The sequence below is a fragment of the Trachurus trachurus genome (assembly GCF_905171665.1).
Source record: "Trachurus trachurus genome assembly, chromosome: 9".
Lineage (NCBI taxonomy): Eukaryota > Metazoa > Chordata > Actinopteri > Carangiformes > Carangidae > Trachurus > Trachurus trachurus.
In genome coordinates, this window is record NC_139895.1 from 566,168 (window position 1) to 585,044 (window position 18,877).

General features: G+C 45.9%; 1 protein-coding gene across 1 annotated transcript; it reads left to right on the plus strand.

Moving 5' to 3' along the window:
* The first annotated feature begins 102 nt into the window (after positions 1 to 102).
* Positions 103 to 17,477, plus strand: LOC310991331 (FHF complex subunit HOOK-interacting protein 2B-like). Its single transcript, XM_083978995.1, has 19 exons — positions 103 to 275; positions 2,070 to 2,148; positions 2,268 to 2,353; positions 3,024 to 3,104; positions 3,241 to 3,345; positions 4,788 to 4,907; positions 8,388 to 8,419; positions 8,540 to 8,765; positions 8,855 to 9,075; positions 9,358 to 9,463; positions 9,572 to 9,648; positions 9,766 to 9,922; positions 11,039 to 11,199; positions 12,526 to 12,651; positions 13,379 to 13,469; positions 15,099 to 15,251; positions 15,629 to 15,769; positions 15,854 to 15,954; positions 17,155 to 17,477. Exons 1-19 carry the CDS (start codon positions 225 to 227, stop codon positions 17,456 to 17,458), a joined length of 2,418 nt encoding a protein of 805 aa, XP_083835121.1. The 5' UTR covers positions 103 to 224; the 3' UTR covers positions 17,459 to 17,477.
* Positions 17,478 to 18,877: the final 1,400 nt, after the last annotated feature.

Sequence of the window (18,877 nt, forward strand, 5' to 3'; positions counted from 1 at the left end):
AAAGAAACTCTTATTTTGAAAACCCCCTCCCTCCCTCCCTCCCCCCGGGCTGTGTTTTACTCTGAAAAGCCGCTCCCCGGAAGTGTGTGTCTGTTGACAGTGGGTCAGCTGAGAGTGAACTAGTTGTCAACATGTCCCAGTGAACCGATCAGCTGATCACTGATCACTGTTCGATTCCTCTGCGGGTCTGAGCCGGTGGCGCGAGGCCGGTGGCGCGAGGCCGGATGGAGACGTTCAACAAGCTCACGAGCCTGCTGCTGCACGCGCTGGAGACGGTGGGTTAGCATGTAGCATGTAGCATGGTAGCTTCTGTTAGCATGTTAGCTCCGTGAGTAGCAGCATAGAGATAGAAAAAGTTGTTTAGGAACAAGTCGCTCCGGTCTCCGTGTGACGTGGCTCTCTCCTGACTCCGCCCCTTCCGGTGACCAGCAGCTGCAGCGTCATTAAAGGACAGTTCCACTCAAATCCAACCTTATTTCAGCTTTAAAGCAGAAGTAAGGTGAATATTTGTGTTAATCTAAGTCTTAAATAGTTCTATCTTCCGACAGCAATCACTTACATAGAGTGTTTGGTCTGAAACACGGGTCTGTCAGTCACTCTGCTCTGCTCTGAGCCCAGGAGAAAACTTTCCTTGTATCCTACAACCTTTATCCAATGAGGAGAGAGAACGGCATAAAGGGGCGGTCCTCTCTGTGTGTGCAGCCAAGGGATGCGCGTGAATGTGGTGACGTAGGGAATGAATGAAAGTTAAGATTGTCTTGTTAGTCTGTCCTGCAGTAGTTAGGGCCACGGGGCCATTGCACCGAGCACTGCTAGCCCTACAGCTGTGAAATAGCTTATTGTGTGGGTTTTTTCCTACTTATTATTATGTTTCTTCATCTTCCGGACTATTTTCGATTCGCTACTTCAAATTATAGTATATCAAAACAGGATCGGTGTGCTATTACTTTTCTCAACAGAATACAATTTTTTGCGATTTACGTTGTGAAAAACTGCTAAAAACTTTGCGAACAATCATTGGACAAAAACCAAACAAAAAGACCAATCATTGGAGTTTTACAAACGTCTACTGCTCAGGCATACTTTCACCTAGAGACTCCATTTAAACTTTAAACAGTAGACACAAGTCTTGTGTATTGGCGTGTTACTCCACGTTTTGATAGGTCATATAGTTTTTGATCAATCCCTGTTCAATGACCATGATCATTTTTGGAGAAATTATGAGATTATAATGGTTGTGTATTGCACGGAATGTTCGTGTCAGAGCACGTGAGATCATCGGTTAGAGTGGGAGAAGTTGTCTGAAATCGTCAGAAACTTTTCTCGTTCCACGCTCCTCCCGGACACAATTTACACTCTACACACATGATTTTTTCCAAATTTGTAGACAAACTTGTTCTGTTTCCCATCATGTGCTCAAAATATCAGAGAGACTTACAGAATTTACAGAATCAGCCTCTGAGTGCGGCCACGTCTGTCTCTGCTCCTCATTGACTCCAATACAAATATTTTCTGAGAGAAGCAGAACGGACTGATGTTTTAAACTTGCAAGTGTTTCCAAAATGTTTACTGTAGAAACACCAAAATCACACCAAATCGTTCAGCAAGTCCTTGTGACGCTCACGGTCTGTGTTTTGTTCTGATAGGAGTTACCGTTCTGTCAGAATAAGCCTAAATGCGAGACCAGTGCAGAGGCAGAAAATCGCTCTTTTTCTCCATGTTTCTGTCTGCCTCAGCCTGGGGGGGGCCCTATCGCCGTGGTAACCACCTCAAGTTGCCATGGTAACCTCTGATTCTCAGGCCAGAGCTCGTTAACTTCATAAACAATCCACCTGGAGCCACACACATAACGCCATGACGTTACTGACTGACCGATGTGTCCTTATTTGTCTGTCTCTACCTGTCTGTCTCTACCTGTCTGTCTCTACCTGTCTGTCTCTACCTGTCTGTCTCTACCTGTCTGTCTCTACCTGTCTGTCTCTACCTGTCTGTCTCTACCTGTCTGTCTCTACCTGTCTGTCTTCACCTGTGTGTCTCTACCTGTCTGTCTCTACCTGTCTGTCTCTCAGAGGGAGCCCACCGTCCAGCTGTTGGATTCCTTCATTGATCACTGGAAATCGATCACAAACTACTACATTGAGACGACAGGTGAGGAGGAGGGAGAGGGACAGGGGGGGGGGGGGGTGATGTCAGAGAGTGTCCTTCTCATGTGTGTGTGTGTGTGTGTGTGTGTGTGTGTGTGTGTGTGTGTGTGTGTGTGTGTGTAGATGACAGCCGTCCAGTCAAACAGACAGAGATCCCCTGGCGTCTCAGACAGATGTTGGACATCCTGGTGTACGAGGAGAAACAACAGGTAACAGCTGCTCGATGTGTATAAAGAGCTGAAGCGGAAGCAAGAAAGTAACGGTCGCCATGGGAACTCAGTTCAGAAAAAGTCTCCATGTGAGTGAACGGGAGTCAAAGTTTTATTTCTGATGTGAGTGAATAGTGTGATGATAAAACTCTCTGAGCTCTACCTGTTTAAAACACCACGGTTCATGAAGAGAAACCAGCAGTTTGTTGTAAAACTATTGTAGAATAAAACTCTCTGTAGTCCGTAGAGCGTCTTCACACTAAATACATTCTTCTGTTGCCGTGACAACAAACTGCTGGTTTCTCTTCATGAACCGTGGTGTTTTAAACAGGTAGAGCTCAGAGAGTTTTATCATCACACTGTTCAACCAGATTAGAAATAAAACTTTGACTCCCGTTCATTTGCATGGAGACTTTTTCAGAGTTGAGTTCCCATGGCGACGTTACTTCCTGCTTCCGCTTCGGCTCTCTATTGATCCAGGCTGTGTGTATTGATCAGTGATGAGTTGATTGGTGTGTATTGATCCAGGCTGTGTGTATTGATCAGTGATGTATTGATACTGTGTATTGATCCAGGCAGTGTGTATTGATCAGTGATGTATTGATACTGTGTATTGATCCAGGCTGTGTGTATTGATCAGTGATGTGTTGATTGATGTGTATTGATCCAGGTGGAGGACACAGGAGTGTGTATGGAGTATCTGCTGCAGCACAAACTGCTGGAGACTCTGGTCACGCTGGGAAAAGCTCAGGTAACTTCACCTGGACCTGAGGTCAAAGGTCAGACAGGTTAGAGGAGGAGGAGGATGATGTCGTCACTAACTACCCCCCCCCCCCCCCCCCCCCCCCCCCCCCCCCCCCCCCCCCCCCCTTCCCCCTTCCCTCCAGTACCCCCCGGGGATGTCTCAGCAGGTGCTGCTGTTCTTCTCCAAGCTGCTGTCTCAGGTGCAGAAACCGGTGCTGCACCTGGTCAACGTCTACAGACCTGTACAGGTAAACACCAGCTCACACACACACACACACACACACACACACACACACATACACACACACACACACACACACACACACACACACACACACACACACACACACACACACACACGCTCACACACTCACTGGTTGTGTGCTAAATCCCTCCCTCATTCCCTCCTCCCTACTCACTATATAATGAATTCAATATAGTGACTCATTGGTCAAATAAAAAAACACTTTTGGACACTACTCCGCCGCACAGTTAATGACGTATTACGTTGCGTAATTAAAACGTTCCGACTGCGATCGTAACGGCCGGTGTAGTTACCATGGATACAACCATGGTAACGGCAGGTGTAGCATAGCCCTACAGTGTATAGGTACCAACATAAAAAGAGGAGTAAAGCAATATATTAAGCGGTGATATATATATATTTAAGCATCAAATATGTTCAATCAAACCCACATAGTTTGAAACAACGTTCAAAACACACACAGCCAGTGTCACAACTAAGCATAAAGTCTGCTAGCTTAATGCTAACATTAATGTAAAACACCATAGATGGGCTAAAAGAAATTAGCCTCGCTATCCAGAGTCTGTGGTCAGTTTATAACACTTGTTAGGAAATTTGCTCTGATGTTTGTTGTGGGAGTCTGTGGAAGCCGCGACCGGACAACTCTGGCAGCTGGACACATTTATTGAGGCTGCTGCACTACTGCATTTATTTGGTAGCTACACCGGTCACTACTTCATTTATTTGGTAGCTACACCAGTCACTACTTCATTTATTTGGTAGCTACACCGGTCGCTACTGCATTTATTTGGTAGCTACACCGGTCACTACTGCATTTATTTGGTAGCTACACCGGTCACTACTGCATTTATTTGGTAGCTACACCGGTCACTACTGCATTTATTTGGTAGCTACACCGGTCACTACTGCATTTATTTGGTAGCTACACCGGTCACTACTGCATTTATTTGGTAGCTACACCGGTCACTACTGCATTTATTTGGTAGCTACACCGGTCACTACTTCATTTATTTGGTAGCTACGCCGGTCACTACTTCATTTATTTGGTAGCTACACCGGTCACTACTTCATTTATTTGGCAGCTACACCGGTCACTACTTCATTTATTTGGTAGCTACGCCGGTCACTACTTCATTTATTTGGTAGCTACACCGGTCACTACTTCATTTATTTGGTAGCTACACCGGTCACTACTTCATTTATTTGGTAGCTACACCGGTCACTACTGCATTTATTTGGTAGCTACACCGGTCACTACTACATTTATTTGGTAGCTACACTGGTCACTACTGCATTTATTTGGTAGCTACTATATAGTGAGTAGGGGGGATTTCGGACACAGCCACTACTGACTCTCATTTTCACTTGAACTGACACATGAATGATGATGTCACTGTGACATCACCTCTGCTCCGCCCCTCTCAGAAGCTGATTCGTCTCTGTGCACTTCCTGGATCCCAGACAGAGAAGGAAGAAGCTCAGTTCCTATTGGTCGTCTGCTCCAGAGTCAAACAGGACCCACAAGTGCTCAGATGTGTCTTAGAGGTAACCGACAGTTAACCAGCAGTTAACTAGCAGATAACCAGCTGTTATACAGCAGTTAACCAGCAATTAACCAGCAGTTAACCAGCAGTTATACAGCAGTTAACCAACAGTCAACCAGCAGTTAACCAGCAGTTAACCAGCAGTTAACCAACAGTTAACCAGCAGTTAACCAACAGTTAACCAGCAGTTAACCAGCTGTTATACAGCAGTTAACCAGCAGTTAACCAGCTGTTATACAGCAGTTAACCAGCAGTTAACCAACAGTTAACCAACAGTTAACCAGCAGTTAACCAGCTGTTATACAGCAGTTAACCAGCTGTTATACAGCAGTTAACCAGCAGTTAACCAACAGTTAACCAGCTGTTAACCAGCAGTTAACCAACAGTTAACCAGCTGTTAACCAGCAGTTAACCAGCTGTTAACCAGCAGTTAACCAGCAGTTAACCAGCTGTTAACCAGCAGTTAACCAACAGTTATACAGCAGTTAACCAGCAGTTAACCAACAGTTAACCAGCTGTTAACCAGCAGTTAACCAGCTGTTAACCAGCAGTCAACCAGCAGTTAACCAGCTGTTATACAGCAGTTAACCAGCAGTTAACCAGTAGTTAACCTACAATTAACCAACAGTTAACCAGCAGTTAACCAGTAGTTAACCAGAAGTTAACTAACATTTAACCAACAGTTAACCAGCAGTTAACCAGTAGTTAACCAACAGTTAACTGGTAGTTAACCAACAGTTAACCAGCAGTAAACCAGTAGTTAACCAACAGTTAACTAGTAGTTAACCAACAGTTAACCAACAGTAAAACAGTAGTTAACCAACAGTTAACTAGTAGTTAAAGGTAAAGAATGTATTTTTGATTTCAAGACTGTTACAGTTTCTAAAGTTGAGTTATTATTAATGAATTGTAAGAATAAGTCACCTGGGGTTGATTTTCTTGATGGAAGGTTATTGAAACCTATTGTTGGTATTGTGGCCCCAGTGGTAACACATATAATTAATTTATGTTTGACTAAAAATATATGGCTACAAGGATGGAAAATTGCAAAAATAATACCAATTCCCAAAAACAAAAAGTTGCAGTTTTCTGAGTCAAATAGTCGACCTATCAGTTTATTGCCAATTTTGAGTAAAATCATGGAAAAAATTGTGTATGAGCAAATTCAGTCATATTTTTCTAATAATTATTTATTTACAGATTTTCAGCATGCTTACAGGGAAAAATATTCTACAACAACAGCTATGACACAAATGTTAGATGACTGGTGCAATGAAATCTCGCAGAAGAAAATGATAGGAGCTGTCTTCCTGGACTTTTCGGCAGCGTTTGATATTCTAGATCATGAATTATTATTGGCAAAACTGAAACATTATGGGTTTTCATCATCAGCTTTGTTAATTATTAAAAGTTATTTGAGTGAGAGATGGCAAATGGTTTATTTTAATGGAAGTGAGTCAGATTTAAAACAAGTAAAACAGGGAGTACCCCAAGGAAGTTGCCTTGGACCTCTTTTGTACTCAATCTTCACCAATGATTTTCCCTTGGCATTAAAAACAGCTCGCATGACAATGTATGCCGATGATACGACAATTTACATAGCTGAAAGAACTATTGATGGATTAAATAGACATTTAAATGAAGAAATGAAGTTGGTTTCTGAGTGGGTTAACTGTAATGGATTAATTTTGAATGTGTCAAAAACAACTAGTATGGTTATTGGATCAAACTATTCACTGCGTTCAAACCCAGAGCTTAATGTGAGGATCAATAACAAATTAATTAAACATGTGAAAGAGGTAAAATTATTAGGAATCATCATAGATCGTACATTATCATGGGACATGCATATAAAGAGGATAATAACCAAAATTGGAAACATTCTTTCAATGATTAGGAGATGCTCTAAATATTTAACAACACAAATTACTAAACAAGTCATTCAAGCACTGGTTTTGTCGCATATGGATTATTGTACAGTTGTTTGGTCCAATACCTCACTAGCCAACATCAGAAAACTGCAACTTATACAAAATAAAGCAGCACGTGTTGCACTTATGTGTGGAATAAGGTCGAATATTTGTCAAATGCATGCCAGTCTTGGTTGGCTGGATGTTAAGCACAGATTGTCATATTTGTTGATGGTTTTTCTTAAAAATATAATAACAACTAAAATGCCATACATTTTGTATAGAAAATTGTCTTTTAGTTCAAACACACATAATTATTCAACTCGACATGCTGCTGGAGGTTATTTTATTTTACCCAGGGCACTCTCTCAAGGCACAGTATTATATCGAGCTATGAAGGAGTGGAATGCCCTTCCGAATTATGTTATACAACAAAGAAACATGGTTAGTTTTAAAATGAAATTAAGAGATTATTATTTTGATCGCAATTTTGACCATTAGTAGCCTATTTGTAAAACTGGGTCCTGGTATCCTTGTTGTGTAGTGATTCAATGTAGGAGCGGGTAACATATGTTAAGTGTTTGTCTTGGATGTTTTTTTTTTTGTTTGTTTGTTTGTTTTCTTGTATTGAGTATGTGTTTTCTGTATGTATTTTTTTTTTTTTTTTTTTTTATGTATTAATGTATTTTATGTGTTAATGGTTTGTATTTGTCATTTATTATGATGAAAAGACCCCAGGAAGAATAGCTGCTGCGTGGCAAAAGCTAATGGGGATCTAAATAAACTAAACTAAACTAAACCAACAGTTAACCAACAGTTAACCAGCAGTTAACCAGCAGTTAACCAGTAGTTAACCAGCAGTTAACCAGCAGTTAACCAGTAGTTAACCAGCAGTTAACCAACAGTTAGCCAACAGTTAACCAACAGTTAACCAGCAGTTAACCAACAGTTAACCAGCAGTTAACCAGCAGTTAACCAACAGTTAACCAGAAGTTAACCAGCAGTTAACCAGCAGTTAACCAACAGTTAACCAACATTTAACCAGTAGTTAACCAGCAGTTAACCAACAGTTAACCAGTAGTTAACCAACAGTTAACCAGTAGTTGACCAGCAGTTAACCAACATTTAACCAGTAGTTAACCAGCAGTTAACCAACATTTAACCAGTAGTTAACCAGCAGTTAACCAACATTTAACCAGTAGTTAACCAGCAGTTAACCAACATTTAACCAGTAGTTAACCAGCAGTTAACCAACATTTAACCAGTAGTTAACCAGCAGTTAACCAACAGTTAACCAGTAGTTAACCAGCAGTTAACCAACAGTTAACCAACATTTAACCAGTAGTTAACCAACATTTAACCAGTAGTTAACCAACATTTAACCAGTAGTTAACCAACATTTAACCAGTAGTTAACCAACATTTAACCAGTAGTTAACCAGCAGTTAACCAACATTTAACCAGTAGTTAACCAGCAGTTAACCAACATTTAACCAGTAGTTAACCAACAGTTAACCAGCAGTTAACCAGCAGCTACCATGTGATATGATCAAACAGTTGTTGTGTCATCAGGTTGTAGACCAACCAGCAGCCAGGACTCCAGCCTCCAGCCAATCACAGCCCAGCTCCTCCAACCACACTGCAGAGACTCCTCCCTCTGACCAATCACAGCCCTGCTCCTCCAGCCAATCACAGCCCTGCTCCTCCAACCAATCACAGCCCTGCTCCTCCAACCACACTGCAGAGACCCCTCCCTCCTCCAGCCAATCACAGCCCTGCTCCTCCAGCCAATCACAGCCCTGCTCCTCCAGCCAATCACAGCCCTGCTCCTCCAACCACACAGCAGAGACTCCTCCCTCCTCCAGCCAATCAGCTTCCTCTGACCGCGGTGCTGTCCAATCAGAGAGCAGCAGCCTGCTGACGGCTCTGCTGCAGCTCACCAAGAGTCAGGTCAGTTCACCAGCCACTGCTTATTGATTATTGATTATCAGTGGATGTGTCAGTGGTTATTGATTATCAGTGATCATCTCTCCCCATAGAGATCCTCCGTCAGCCTGAAGGCCTATGAGAGCCTCCTGCTGCTCTCGGGGCTGCAGTCGGAGCTCCAGTCTGAGCTCCAGTCTGGACCAGGGGAGCTGCTCTCCCTTCAGGCCCAGCTGGGGCAGCTGCTGGCTGGGCGGCTGACGGAGCTCTACTCCCTGCTGCCTCTGGAGAGTCTGGATGCTGGAGAGACTCAGAGCTGGCCACACACACCATGGAGGTACACACACACACACACACACACACACACACACACACACACACACACACACACACTGGACAGCAGTTAGTCAGTGTAACCGTGGTAACTGCCTCAGTTTGATGTCAGAGCCTCTGAGTTGTGTGTCTGCCACCAGGGGGCAGAGTGCTGCTGCCTGTGGCCCTCGAGTATTGCTGTAGTCTTACTGCAGTATTAGTAGTATTACTGTAGTATTACTGCAGTATTAGTAGTATTACAGCAGTATTAGTAGTATTACTGCAGTATCTGTCTCTCTCTGTGCAGCTCTCAGTTCTCTCGCTGCAGCTCTGAGTCTCCGGCTGCTGATCACATGACCAACTTCTTCTCCTGGTTCGACTTCCTGGATCACCTGATGAGAGAGTCTCCACAGGTAAACACGCCGTGATGTCACACTGTGATGTCACACTCTGCTCACTGTGGCCAGGTACGGCCCATGGTTACCATAGTAACCCCTGTGTGTGTGTGTTTGAGAGAACAGGTGGTGTCGGTGCAGTTGGCTCAGTGTGTTCACCAGGTGTGGTTGGTCGAGGTTCTTCAGCCTCAGCTGCTGAACATGTAAGTCTATCCTTATCTTCATCTTCATCTTCTTCATCATCATCATCATCATCATCGTATCCAGGTGTGATTCAGGTGTGATCCAGGTGTGATACAGGTATCCTCTCTGGTGTCCAGGTGTGAGCAGCTGGTCCTGACCTCCACCTCCGTGCTGTGTGCCGTGGTCAGACTGGTGCAGTCGTCCTCTCTGCTGGACCGGCTGGTCCACTTCCTGTTGAGGACACGCTCCCTGACTCACCTGCTGCTGCAGCGCTGTGACCACATCTCCGACCAGGTGAGTCCACCTGAGCTTCCTGTGGCGTGACCGTGCTCGTCTGTCCTTGTAGCGTGGTGCAGAGTGAATAGAATAGAATAGAATAGAATAGAATAGAATAGGATAAACTTTAATGTCCCACAGGGGAAATTTGTTGTGAAGCTGCCCTCCACTACACATTTAATTTGAAAGTCTTTTATTTTGTTCTGCAAAGAGCAAAAATATGTGCTTTTATCATCACAGTTCGCCACACACATAGAAACTTCAGACTCAAGTGTGTGTTCTCATTCTCTGAACGTATTCGATATTCTAACACAGAAAAATCATAACATCTGTACCAACATTAAAACAATAGATCATGTGACTGTTGTATCACTATTCCTGGCCAGTTTCATCATGTACATTCAATATATCAACTTATTTAGCAAACACACAGTATTAATCATGTCTCTGGAGCGGCCTGGCCAAATAATTTCCTTCGGGATGAATAAAGTTTTTATCTAATCTAATCTAACATTGTCAAATTAATCAAATCAATCATGTATATCTATTTTAACCTATTTATTTATTTATCTATGAACTACACCAGAAGTCCGGGCTCTTTAGACCGGCTCATAGTTTTCCTGTTGCTCGCGGTAACTAGGCAACCAGTGCTAACTACTAGCTAGCCGTTTTCAGTACGTGACATTTGCTGACTAAGTAACGCTCATAACAATCCCACATAAAACAGAACCGGGCTCATAAACTACGACATAACATATTCACCCTTTCATTACACGATTCTAACTCTCCCCTCTTACCTGCAAAGAGCAAAAATATGTATTTTATCATCACAGTTCGCCACACACATACGGAAACTTCACACTCAAGTGTGTGTTCTCATTCTCTGAACGTATTCACGCGAGACTTCCTTTGTTCCTGAACACACACCGTGTAGCGAACGCGCCCTCTGCTGGTCGGAGTTAGACACTGCATACTGCTAGATAACTACATTTTTCAAACAATAAGTCACCCTTTTTCACCATAAAACACAGACTATAATAATATATATATATATATATATATATATATATATATATATATATATATATATATATAATAATGTACTACTGATGGCTCTGTATGCCACATCCTCAGATCAGCATGGCGTCTCTGTCTCTGGTGGAGGAGCTGCTACAGAAGCCTCACAGGGACATTCTGGACGTGCTGGTGCTGCGTCACCTGCGGGGGCGGAGTTACCTGTCTCCACCCGCTGCAGGCGCGGACGACAGACACACCGAGGCCAACGACGACAGCGAGTGAGTCGACTGCACCTGTGTTCACCTGGTTGAGTCTCTGCTGCTTCCTGTCGGTTCTCTCTGATGCTCGTGATTCATTTACGGTTATTTCTCTCATTTAAGTCCCCCGTTATTGACAACTAACCTTTGACCCGCTCTGAAAGGTCAGAGGGATCTGAAATTTTGCACGGCAGACGGCCTCGGCCCCCCGATGAAAATATCGAAGTTTCAGCCTCCCACCTCAAAGCGTGTGGGAGTTATTAGACCAAAGGCTTCTAAATCCAGGCTTCGAAGGCCGAGAAAGGAGCCTGGACTGTCAGCTGCAAACCTTCCGACGGTCCGAGAGGTCTGAAACTTTGCACAGTGATCGCGACCCTCTTCCTGATGCTCATACTCGAATTTCAGCCCCCTTGCTTAAAGCCTTGATGTTTTTCCCCAGGAAATGAGGCCTAAAAACCTCAGATTTAACACTGACCAGTGACCTCTGACCCTTCTGAAGGTGCCACAGCTCTGAAACGTTGCGCAGTTGATGGCCCTAGCCCCCCGAGTACCATAGTAAAATTTCAGCCCCGTAGCTAAAGGCTTCCACGAGTTATCCACCTTAATTGAAAGGAATGTCACCAGAGCCCATCCCCCCACTCGCTGGCTGTGGCTGCAGCTCAGATTTGGGGGAAAATGGACCAGTGGTCATGATTCATTTACAGTTACTTATCTCTTTGGAAAAGTTTCCCAAGGATCCCGACTGACCTTTGGCAAGTTGAGAGGTGTAGACTTGGGTTACTTTTCCCGAGGAAGAAGTCACCCAATCAACATCTACCGGGGTCGAGGTATTGCATAGTTTTTGGGAACACCTTCGGCATGATATGATAAACCCCGCCCACCTCCGCGAGGGAAAAGGACCAGGAACTTCGCTGGGCATTCCCAGGAACTTCGCTGGGCATTCCCTTTGCCTCTCTCCCCGTCTGGGGACCCCAGAGAGCGGGCTAGGTGCGTGCCTATGACCGCCAATATGGAAGCGATGCCTTGGCCGAACGCGGTGCCCATACCCGTGGATCGTTAAGCGGGGAAAGGGGTACTATGAACTGTTGAAAAGTCCCCCAACTTGAAAAAACTCTGCCCAGAGAAGGATGAGTTGGAAGTGGGTGTCTTTAGTTTACGAGCGACAGCGACAAAAATAAAAGGTCCGGTGTGAACGCAGCTTAAGGTTTTACGACATTCCCTGAGGTTCCCTCAGCAAATGTCATAAAACTTCTGAGAATTTGGCCGAGTGTCGGAGAAGCTCAGACAGTTGACCCTTGTCCATGTTTCCTCATGTTGGACACTTCCTGTTTCTGTGTTCCCGTTCAGGGACCTGGAGGAAGATCCGTTCTTCTCCGACAGTTTGTTGTTCTCCGACGCTCAGCTCCTCCCTCCCCCTCGGCCCCCGGCCCCTCCCCCCTCTGGACTGGGATCAGCTGCTGATGTCATCAACAGGTGACCACGCCCACCACACACACGTGAGGTAGAGCACTGTAAAAGAGAGTAAGGACAGCATTGGTCCAATGGCAGCGCCTCCTGGTGGAGGAATATGGGTTTTACAAAAGAACTGACATCTCTGCATTGTTGGTGAATGAGCAGTGTGGTGTTTTCAATCATTTAAGGACATTTATAGATCACCCACGTTAATAGCATCATTGAGGATCCTTTACAGATAAACATTAACACATAGGAGAGTAAAAAAAAACAGTTTTCTACATTAATGTTTCAATCTACATTTTGTAATAAACAAATTATAAGTATAATCTGATATGACCAAGACACATAAAAACAAAAACACGGCCGTTTTCATCAATTTACCAGCAAGTGGGCAACACACATACATTGGAGTGAATGGGTTTTCTGGGCGCTGTTGCAATACCCACATCCTGCCACTAGGGGGCAAAACCCTTAAACCCTTAAACCCTTAAACCCTTAAACCCTTAAACCCTTAAACCCTTAAACCCTTAAACCCTTACCACGGGAGTCAATGGTGGTGTCCTTACTCTCTTTTACAGCGCTCTAGAGTGAGGTAGTGACATCATCATCATCGTCCTTACCTGAGCCTGTAACAACATTGTGTGTGTGTGTGTGTGTGTGTGTGTGTGTGTGTGTGTGTGTGTGTGTGTGTGTGTGTGTGTGTGTGTGTGTGTGTGTGTGTGTGTGTGTGTGTGTGTGTCTGTAGTTTCTTGTGTCTGGTTCCTGTTCAGGTGCGATCAGCTCAGCTGCTGCAGGAGGGAGGATACGAGTCGTATGTTCACGACGCTCACACCCTGGTCAGCACACACACACACACACACACACACACCATTTATTTAGGGGGAAGTGGTCTGGCTATCAGGACCTTCAAACTGAGATTTTTCAGAGGCACACTTCAAGCCGAGGGCTATGACAAGTTTCCCAGAATGCATCTCGCGGCAAACGGCAGCTGTTTTATTTCTGGCTGTAGCGCTGTTATTACGTCACTTTGTTAAGTTTTAATATTTTTTCATGTGAGAAAGTAGCTGTTTAGATCCCAATGTGCGGTCGGTTTATCTCTCATTGATGAAATCTAACAGCTGTATCAGTAGCATTAGTTAGTGTGAATGTAAAGTGAAGGTTCATATGTGTATTGGACAGAGGAGCAGCGCTGCCTCGGGGCTCTGGAGCCTACGGACAGAAATCACCACAATTACATTAAAGGGATATTCCGGCGTAAGTTTAACCCATGGTCCAACGCACCGTAACACCGAGTTAGACCCCCCCTCGAGAGATGAAGTCTGCTAACCGCTAGCTTCTCTAGTTGTAGCAACTTTAGCAATGACTGCACCATAACAAACAGCGCAGTATACGGATCCACGCGCAACCGATCAAAAACCAATTTATAGCCACAAATAATGCTCAGAACAGCACCAAACGTCATCAACAGTACAAACAGGGTCCCATCCCATAATACGAGGCATCAAACATCTGTTAGCTTAGCCTGGTTTCTATTGAAAAGAGACGAAAACAACTCACCCACTCTGCTCCAGTTGTACGCTATGCAGCAACTTTCCGTGTCCAGCACAGAGTCCAGGCACTGACAACACACACCGAGGCCGACTGGCAGCACAAACATCTGGTTTCAGCACAAACATCTGGTTTCAGCACAAACATCTGGTTTCTGCACAAACATCTGGTTTCAGCACAGACATCTGGTTTCTGCACAAACATCTGGTTTCAGCACAAACATCTGGTTTCAGCACAAACATCTGGTTTCAGCACAAACATCTGGTTTCTGCACAAACATCTGGTTTCAGCACAGACATCTGGTTTCTGCACAGACATCTGGTTTCAGCACAAACATCTGGTTTCACCGCAGCTCCCCCTCTTTCACTTTTCTCCTCCATTTCCTTCAGCTCGTCTTCAGTAAACTCGGTCTCAAACTGATAGTGGCGCCCATCGAAATGAAACCCTGAACCCTGTTTGTACTGTTGATGACGTTTGGTGCTGTTCTGAGCATCATTTGTGGCTGTAAGTGGCTTTTTGATCGGTGGATAGTGGATCAATAGACTGCGCTGTTTGTTATGGTGCGGTCATTGCTGAAGTTGCTACAACTAGAGAAGCTAGCGGTTAGCAGACTTCATCTCTCCAGGGGGGGTCTAACTCGGTGTTACGGTGCGTTGGACCATGGCTTAAACTTACGCTGGAATATCCCTTTAAGTTAACATGGTTTTAAATACAGGATTTGTAGCAAAAGCTTGGTTGACTTTCAACCTCTACGAATCGTAGCTCCGTTTCAAGGGGCTAGGGCTAGGAGTAGGGAGGGAAACTAGAATTGGAACTGGGCCTTAGAAAGTAAACTTCCTTAGACCCGTCGTCGTCTGAACATCAGTTGTCAGTGACTGTGATCCAGGTGTCTAACAGGCTCCGCCCCCGTCTCCTAGGTGACCGACTGTCAGTCTCTGTCTCAGTCGTGGGATTGGCCGCTCACTCTCCCTCCCCCCTCCCCCTCCCCCTCCTCAGGTGAGGGGGCGGAGTTCTTTGAAGGTCACCTGTTCAAAGTCCTGTTTGACCGACTGGGAAGAATCCTGGAGCAGGTAGACAGCTGTCTGTCTGTCTGTCTGTCTGTCTGTCTGACTGTCTGTCTGTCTGTCTGTCTGTCTGTCTGTCTGTCTGTGTGTGTCTGTGTGTCTGTCTGTCTGACTCACCTGTCTGTCTCTCTACCTGTCTGTCTGTCTGTCTGTCTGTCTGTCTGTCTGTCTGTCTGTCTGTCTGTCTGTCTGTCTGTCTGTCTGTCTGTCTGTCTGTCTCTCTACCTGTCTGTCTGTCTGTCTGTCTCTCTACCTGTCTGTCTGTCTGTCTGTCTGTCTGTCTGTCTGTCTGTCTGTCTGTCTGACTGACTCTACCTGTCTCTCTCTCTACCTGTCTGTCTCTCTCTCTACCTGTCTGTCTCTCTACCTGTCTGTCTCTCCAGCCCTATGAGGTCAACCTGCAGCTGACCTCGGTGCTGTCCAGACTCTCGTCCTTCAGTCATCCTCTGCTGCACGAGTACCTGCTGAACCCCTACATCCACCTGTCTGTCTGCTGCAGGTCGCTCTTCTCCGTCCTCATCAGGGTAAGACACCTGTCGGCCTGTCTGTCTGTCTCACCTGTCTGTCTCACCTGTCTGTCTCACCTGTCTCACCTGTCTGTCTCTCAGGTGATGGGCGACCTGATGCAGAGGATCCAGCAGATTCCTGCTCTGACTGAACGACTGTTGAACACCAGGAGAACTCTGCTGGGCCTGAGCCCCGCCCACGGGTAACTACCTGTCTGTCTCTCTACCTGTCTGTCTGTCTGTCTCTCCACCTGTCTGTCTCTAACCTGTCTCTACCTGTCTGTCTACCTGTCTGTCTCTAACCTGTCTGTCTGTCTACCTGTCTGTCTGTCTCTCCAACTGTCTGTCTGTCTACCTGTCTGTCTCTAACCTGTCTGTCTGTCTACCTGTCTGTCTCTAACCTGTCTGTCTGTCTACCTGTCTGTCTGTCTCTCCAACTGTCTGTCTGTCTACCTGTCTGTCTCTCTACCTGTCTATCTCACTACCTGTCTGTCTCTAACCTGTCTGTCTCTCTAACCTGTCTGTCTCTAACCTGTCTGTCTCTCTAACCTGTCTGTCTCTCTAACCTGTCTGTCTCTCTACCTGTCTGTCTCTAACCTGTCTGTCTCTCTAACCTGTCTGTCTCTCTACCTGTCTGTCTCTAACCTGTCTGTCTCTCTAACCTGTCTGTCTCTCTAACCTGTCTGTCTCTCTAACCTGTCTGTCTCTCTACCTGTCTGTCTCTAACCTGTCTGTCTCTCTAACCTGTCTGTCTCTAACCTGTCTGTCTCTCTAACCTGTCTGTCTCTAACCTGTCTGTCTCTAACCTGTCTGTCTCTCTAACCTGTCTGTCTCTCTACCTGTCTGTCTCTAACCTGTCTGTCTCTCTAACCTGTCTGTCTCTCTACCTGTCTGTCTCTAACCTGTCTGTCTCTCTAACCTGTCTGTCTCTCTACCTGTCTGTCTCTAACCTGTCTGTCTCTCTAACCTGTCTGTCTCTCTAACCTGTCTGTCTCTCTAACCTGTCTGTCTCTCTAACCTGTCTGTCTCTCTAACCTGTCTGTCTCTCTACCTGTCTGTCTCTAACCTGTCTGTCTCTCTAACCTGTCTGTCTCTCTACCTGTCTGTCTCTCTAACCTGTCTGTCTCTCTAACCTGTCTGTCTCTAACCTGTCTGTCTCTCTAACCTGTCTGTCTCTCTAACCTGTCTGTCTCTCTACCTGTCTGTCTCTAACCTGTCTGTCTCTCTAACCTGTCTGTCTCTCTACCTGTCTGTCTCTCTAACCTGTCTGTCTCTCTAACCTGTCTGTCTCTAACCTGTCTGTCTCTCTAACCTGTCTGTCTCTCTACCTGTCTGTCTCTAACCTGTCTGTCTGTCTCTCTACTCTGTACCTGTCTGTCTCTAACCTGTCTGTCTGTCCTCAGTCAGGAACACCTGACCCTGTTGAGAGGCGTCATCGTTCTGGAGGAGTTCTGTAAAGAACTCGCCGCCATCGCCTTCGTCAAGCTGCCGAACCAGACGGGTCCACCTGGACCAGAACCACCTGGACTAGATCCACCTGGACCAGATCCACCTGGACCAGAACCACCTGGACCAGAACCACCTGGACCAGAACCACCTGGACTAGATCCACCTGGACCAGAACCACCTGGACCAGAACCACCTGGACCAGGAATGATCCACCTGGACCAGAACCACCTGGACCAGAACCACCTGGACCAGGAATGATCCACCTGGACCAGAACCACCTGGACCAGAACCACCTGGACCAGGAATGATCCACCTGGACCAGAACCACCTGGACCAGAACCACCTGGACCAGGAATGATCCACCTGGACCAGGAATGACCCACCTGGACCAGAACCACCTGGACCAGAACCACCTGGACCAGGAATGATCCACCTGGACCAGAACCACCTGGACCAGATCCACCTGGACCAGGAATGATCCACCTGGACCGGAACCACCTGGACCAGAACCACCTGGACCAGGAATGATCCACCTGGACCAGGAATGACCCACCTGGACCAGAACCACCTGGACCAGAACCACCTGGACCAGAACCACCTGGACCAGGAATGATCCACCTGGACCAGAACCACCTGGACCAGGAATGATCCACCTGGACCAGGAATGACCCACCTGGACCAGAACCACCTGGACCAGGAATGATCCACCTGGACCAGGAATGACCCACCTGGACCGGAACCACCTGGACCAGAACCACCTGGACCAGATCCACCTGGACCAGCACCAACAGGTCTCTCTGCGTAACCAGGAACTTGAACACACCTGGACCAGGTGGACCAGGTGGTTCAAGGTGAATGAACAAAGTTAATTTGTGATGTGATGTCACTGTGATGTCACTGTGATGTCACCTGGTCCTGGTCCTGGTCCTGGTCCTGGTCCTGGTCCTGGTCCTGGTCCTGGTCCCAGGTCCCAGGTCCTGGTCCTGGTCCTGGTCCTGGTCCTGGTCCCAGGTCCTGGTCCTGGTCCTGGTCCTGGTCCTGGTCCCAGGTCCTGGTCCTGGTCCTGGTCCTGGTCCAGGTCCTGGTCCAGTCTGGACCCTGATCCGTCCTGGACTGAGTGTGATGCTACTGACAAACAGACAAACAAACAGATTCTCAGGTTGTTGTGGTAACCTTGGTTGTCGTGGTAACCAGGTCCTGTCAGGAGGATGTTAAACGGCGTGATGCTGAGTCAGTCGCTATGGCAACAATCAAACCTGTCTTTCATGAATCCGTATTTGACTGAAGGTGAATCACAGCTGCTACAAATGAAAGCCACTGTCACCACTGTGTAGTGTGAGGAAGGACGGAGGCACTGGTGTTGCATTCAGGTGCAGTCAGGCAGACGGCCGTCGGCAAACCAACCGGATGTCATTTTACTCCACCAGAGAAATTTATTTTATTTATTTATTTATTTAAAAAGGATAATGTACATTAATAACATCACTTCTTTTCTCTTTTTAAGGAAGAGAAAAGAGGAAGCCCAATAACGTAAATGTACCGGGATTAGCAAGTAGCTAATTTTCACCCGCAGTCCTCTGGCAGTTTACATAGAGAAGAATGCATTGCAGTTAGTCAGTTTTCATTCGTTTTTATATGTTTCTTCTTGACATTTTAAGTTTAAAATGGTCAAACGGT

Bases quoted from the DNA above. Each gene is read 5' to 3' on its own strand.
- LOC310991331 (XM_083978995.1), top strand. From the start codon at position 225: ATGGAGACGTTCAACAAGCTCACGAGCCTGCTGCTGCACGCGCTGGAG. The intron at 276-2,069 runs GTGGGTTAGCAT...TCTGTCTCTCAG, and splicing joins TGCTGCACGCGCTGGAGACG to AGGGAGCCCACCGTCCAGCT. The intron at 8,420-8,539 runs CTCCAGCCAATC...ATCACAGCCCTG, and splicing joins CCAGCAGCCAGGACTCCAGC to CTCCTCCAACCACACTGCAG.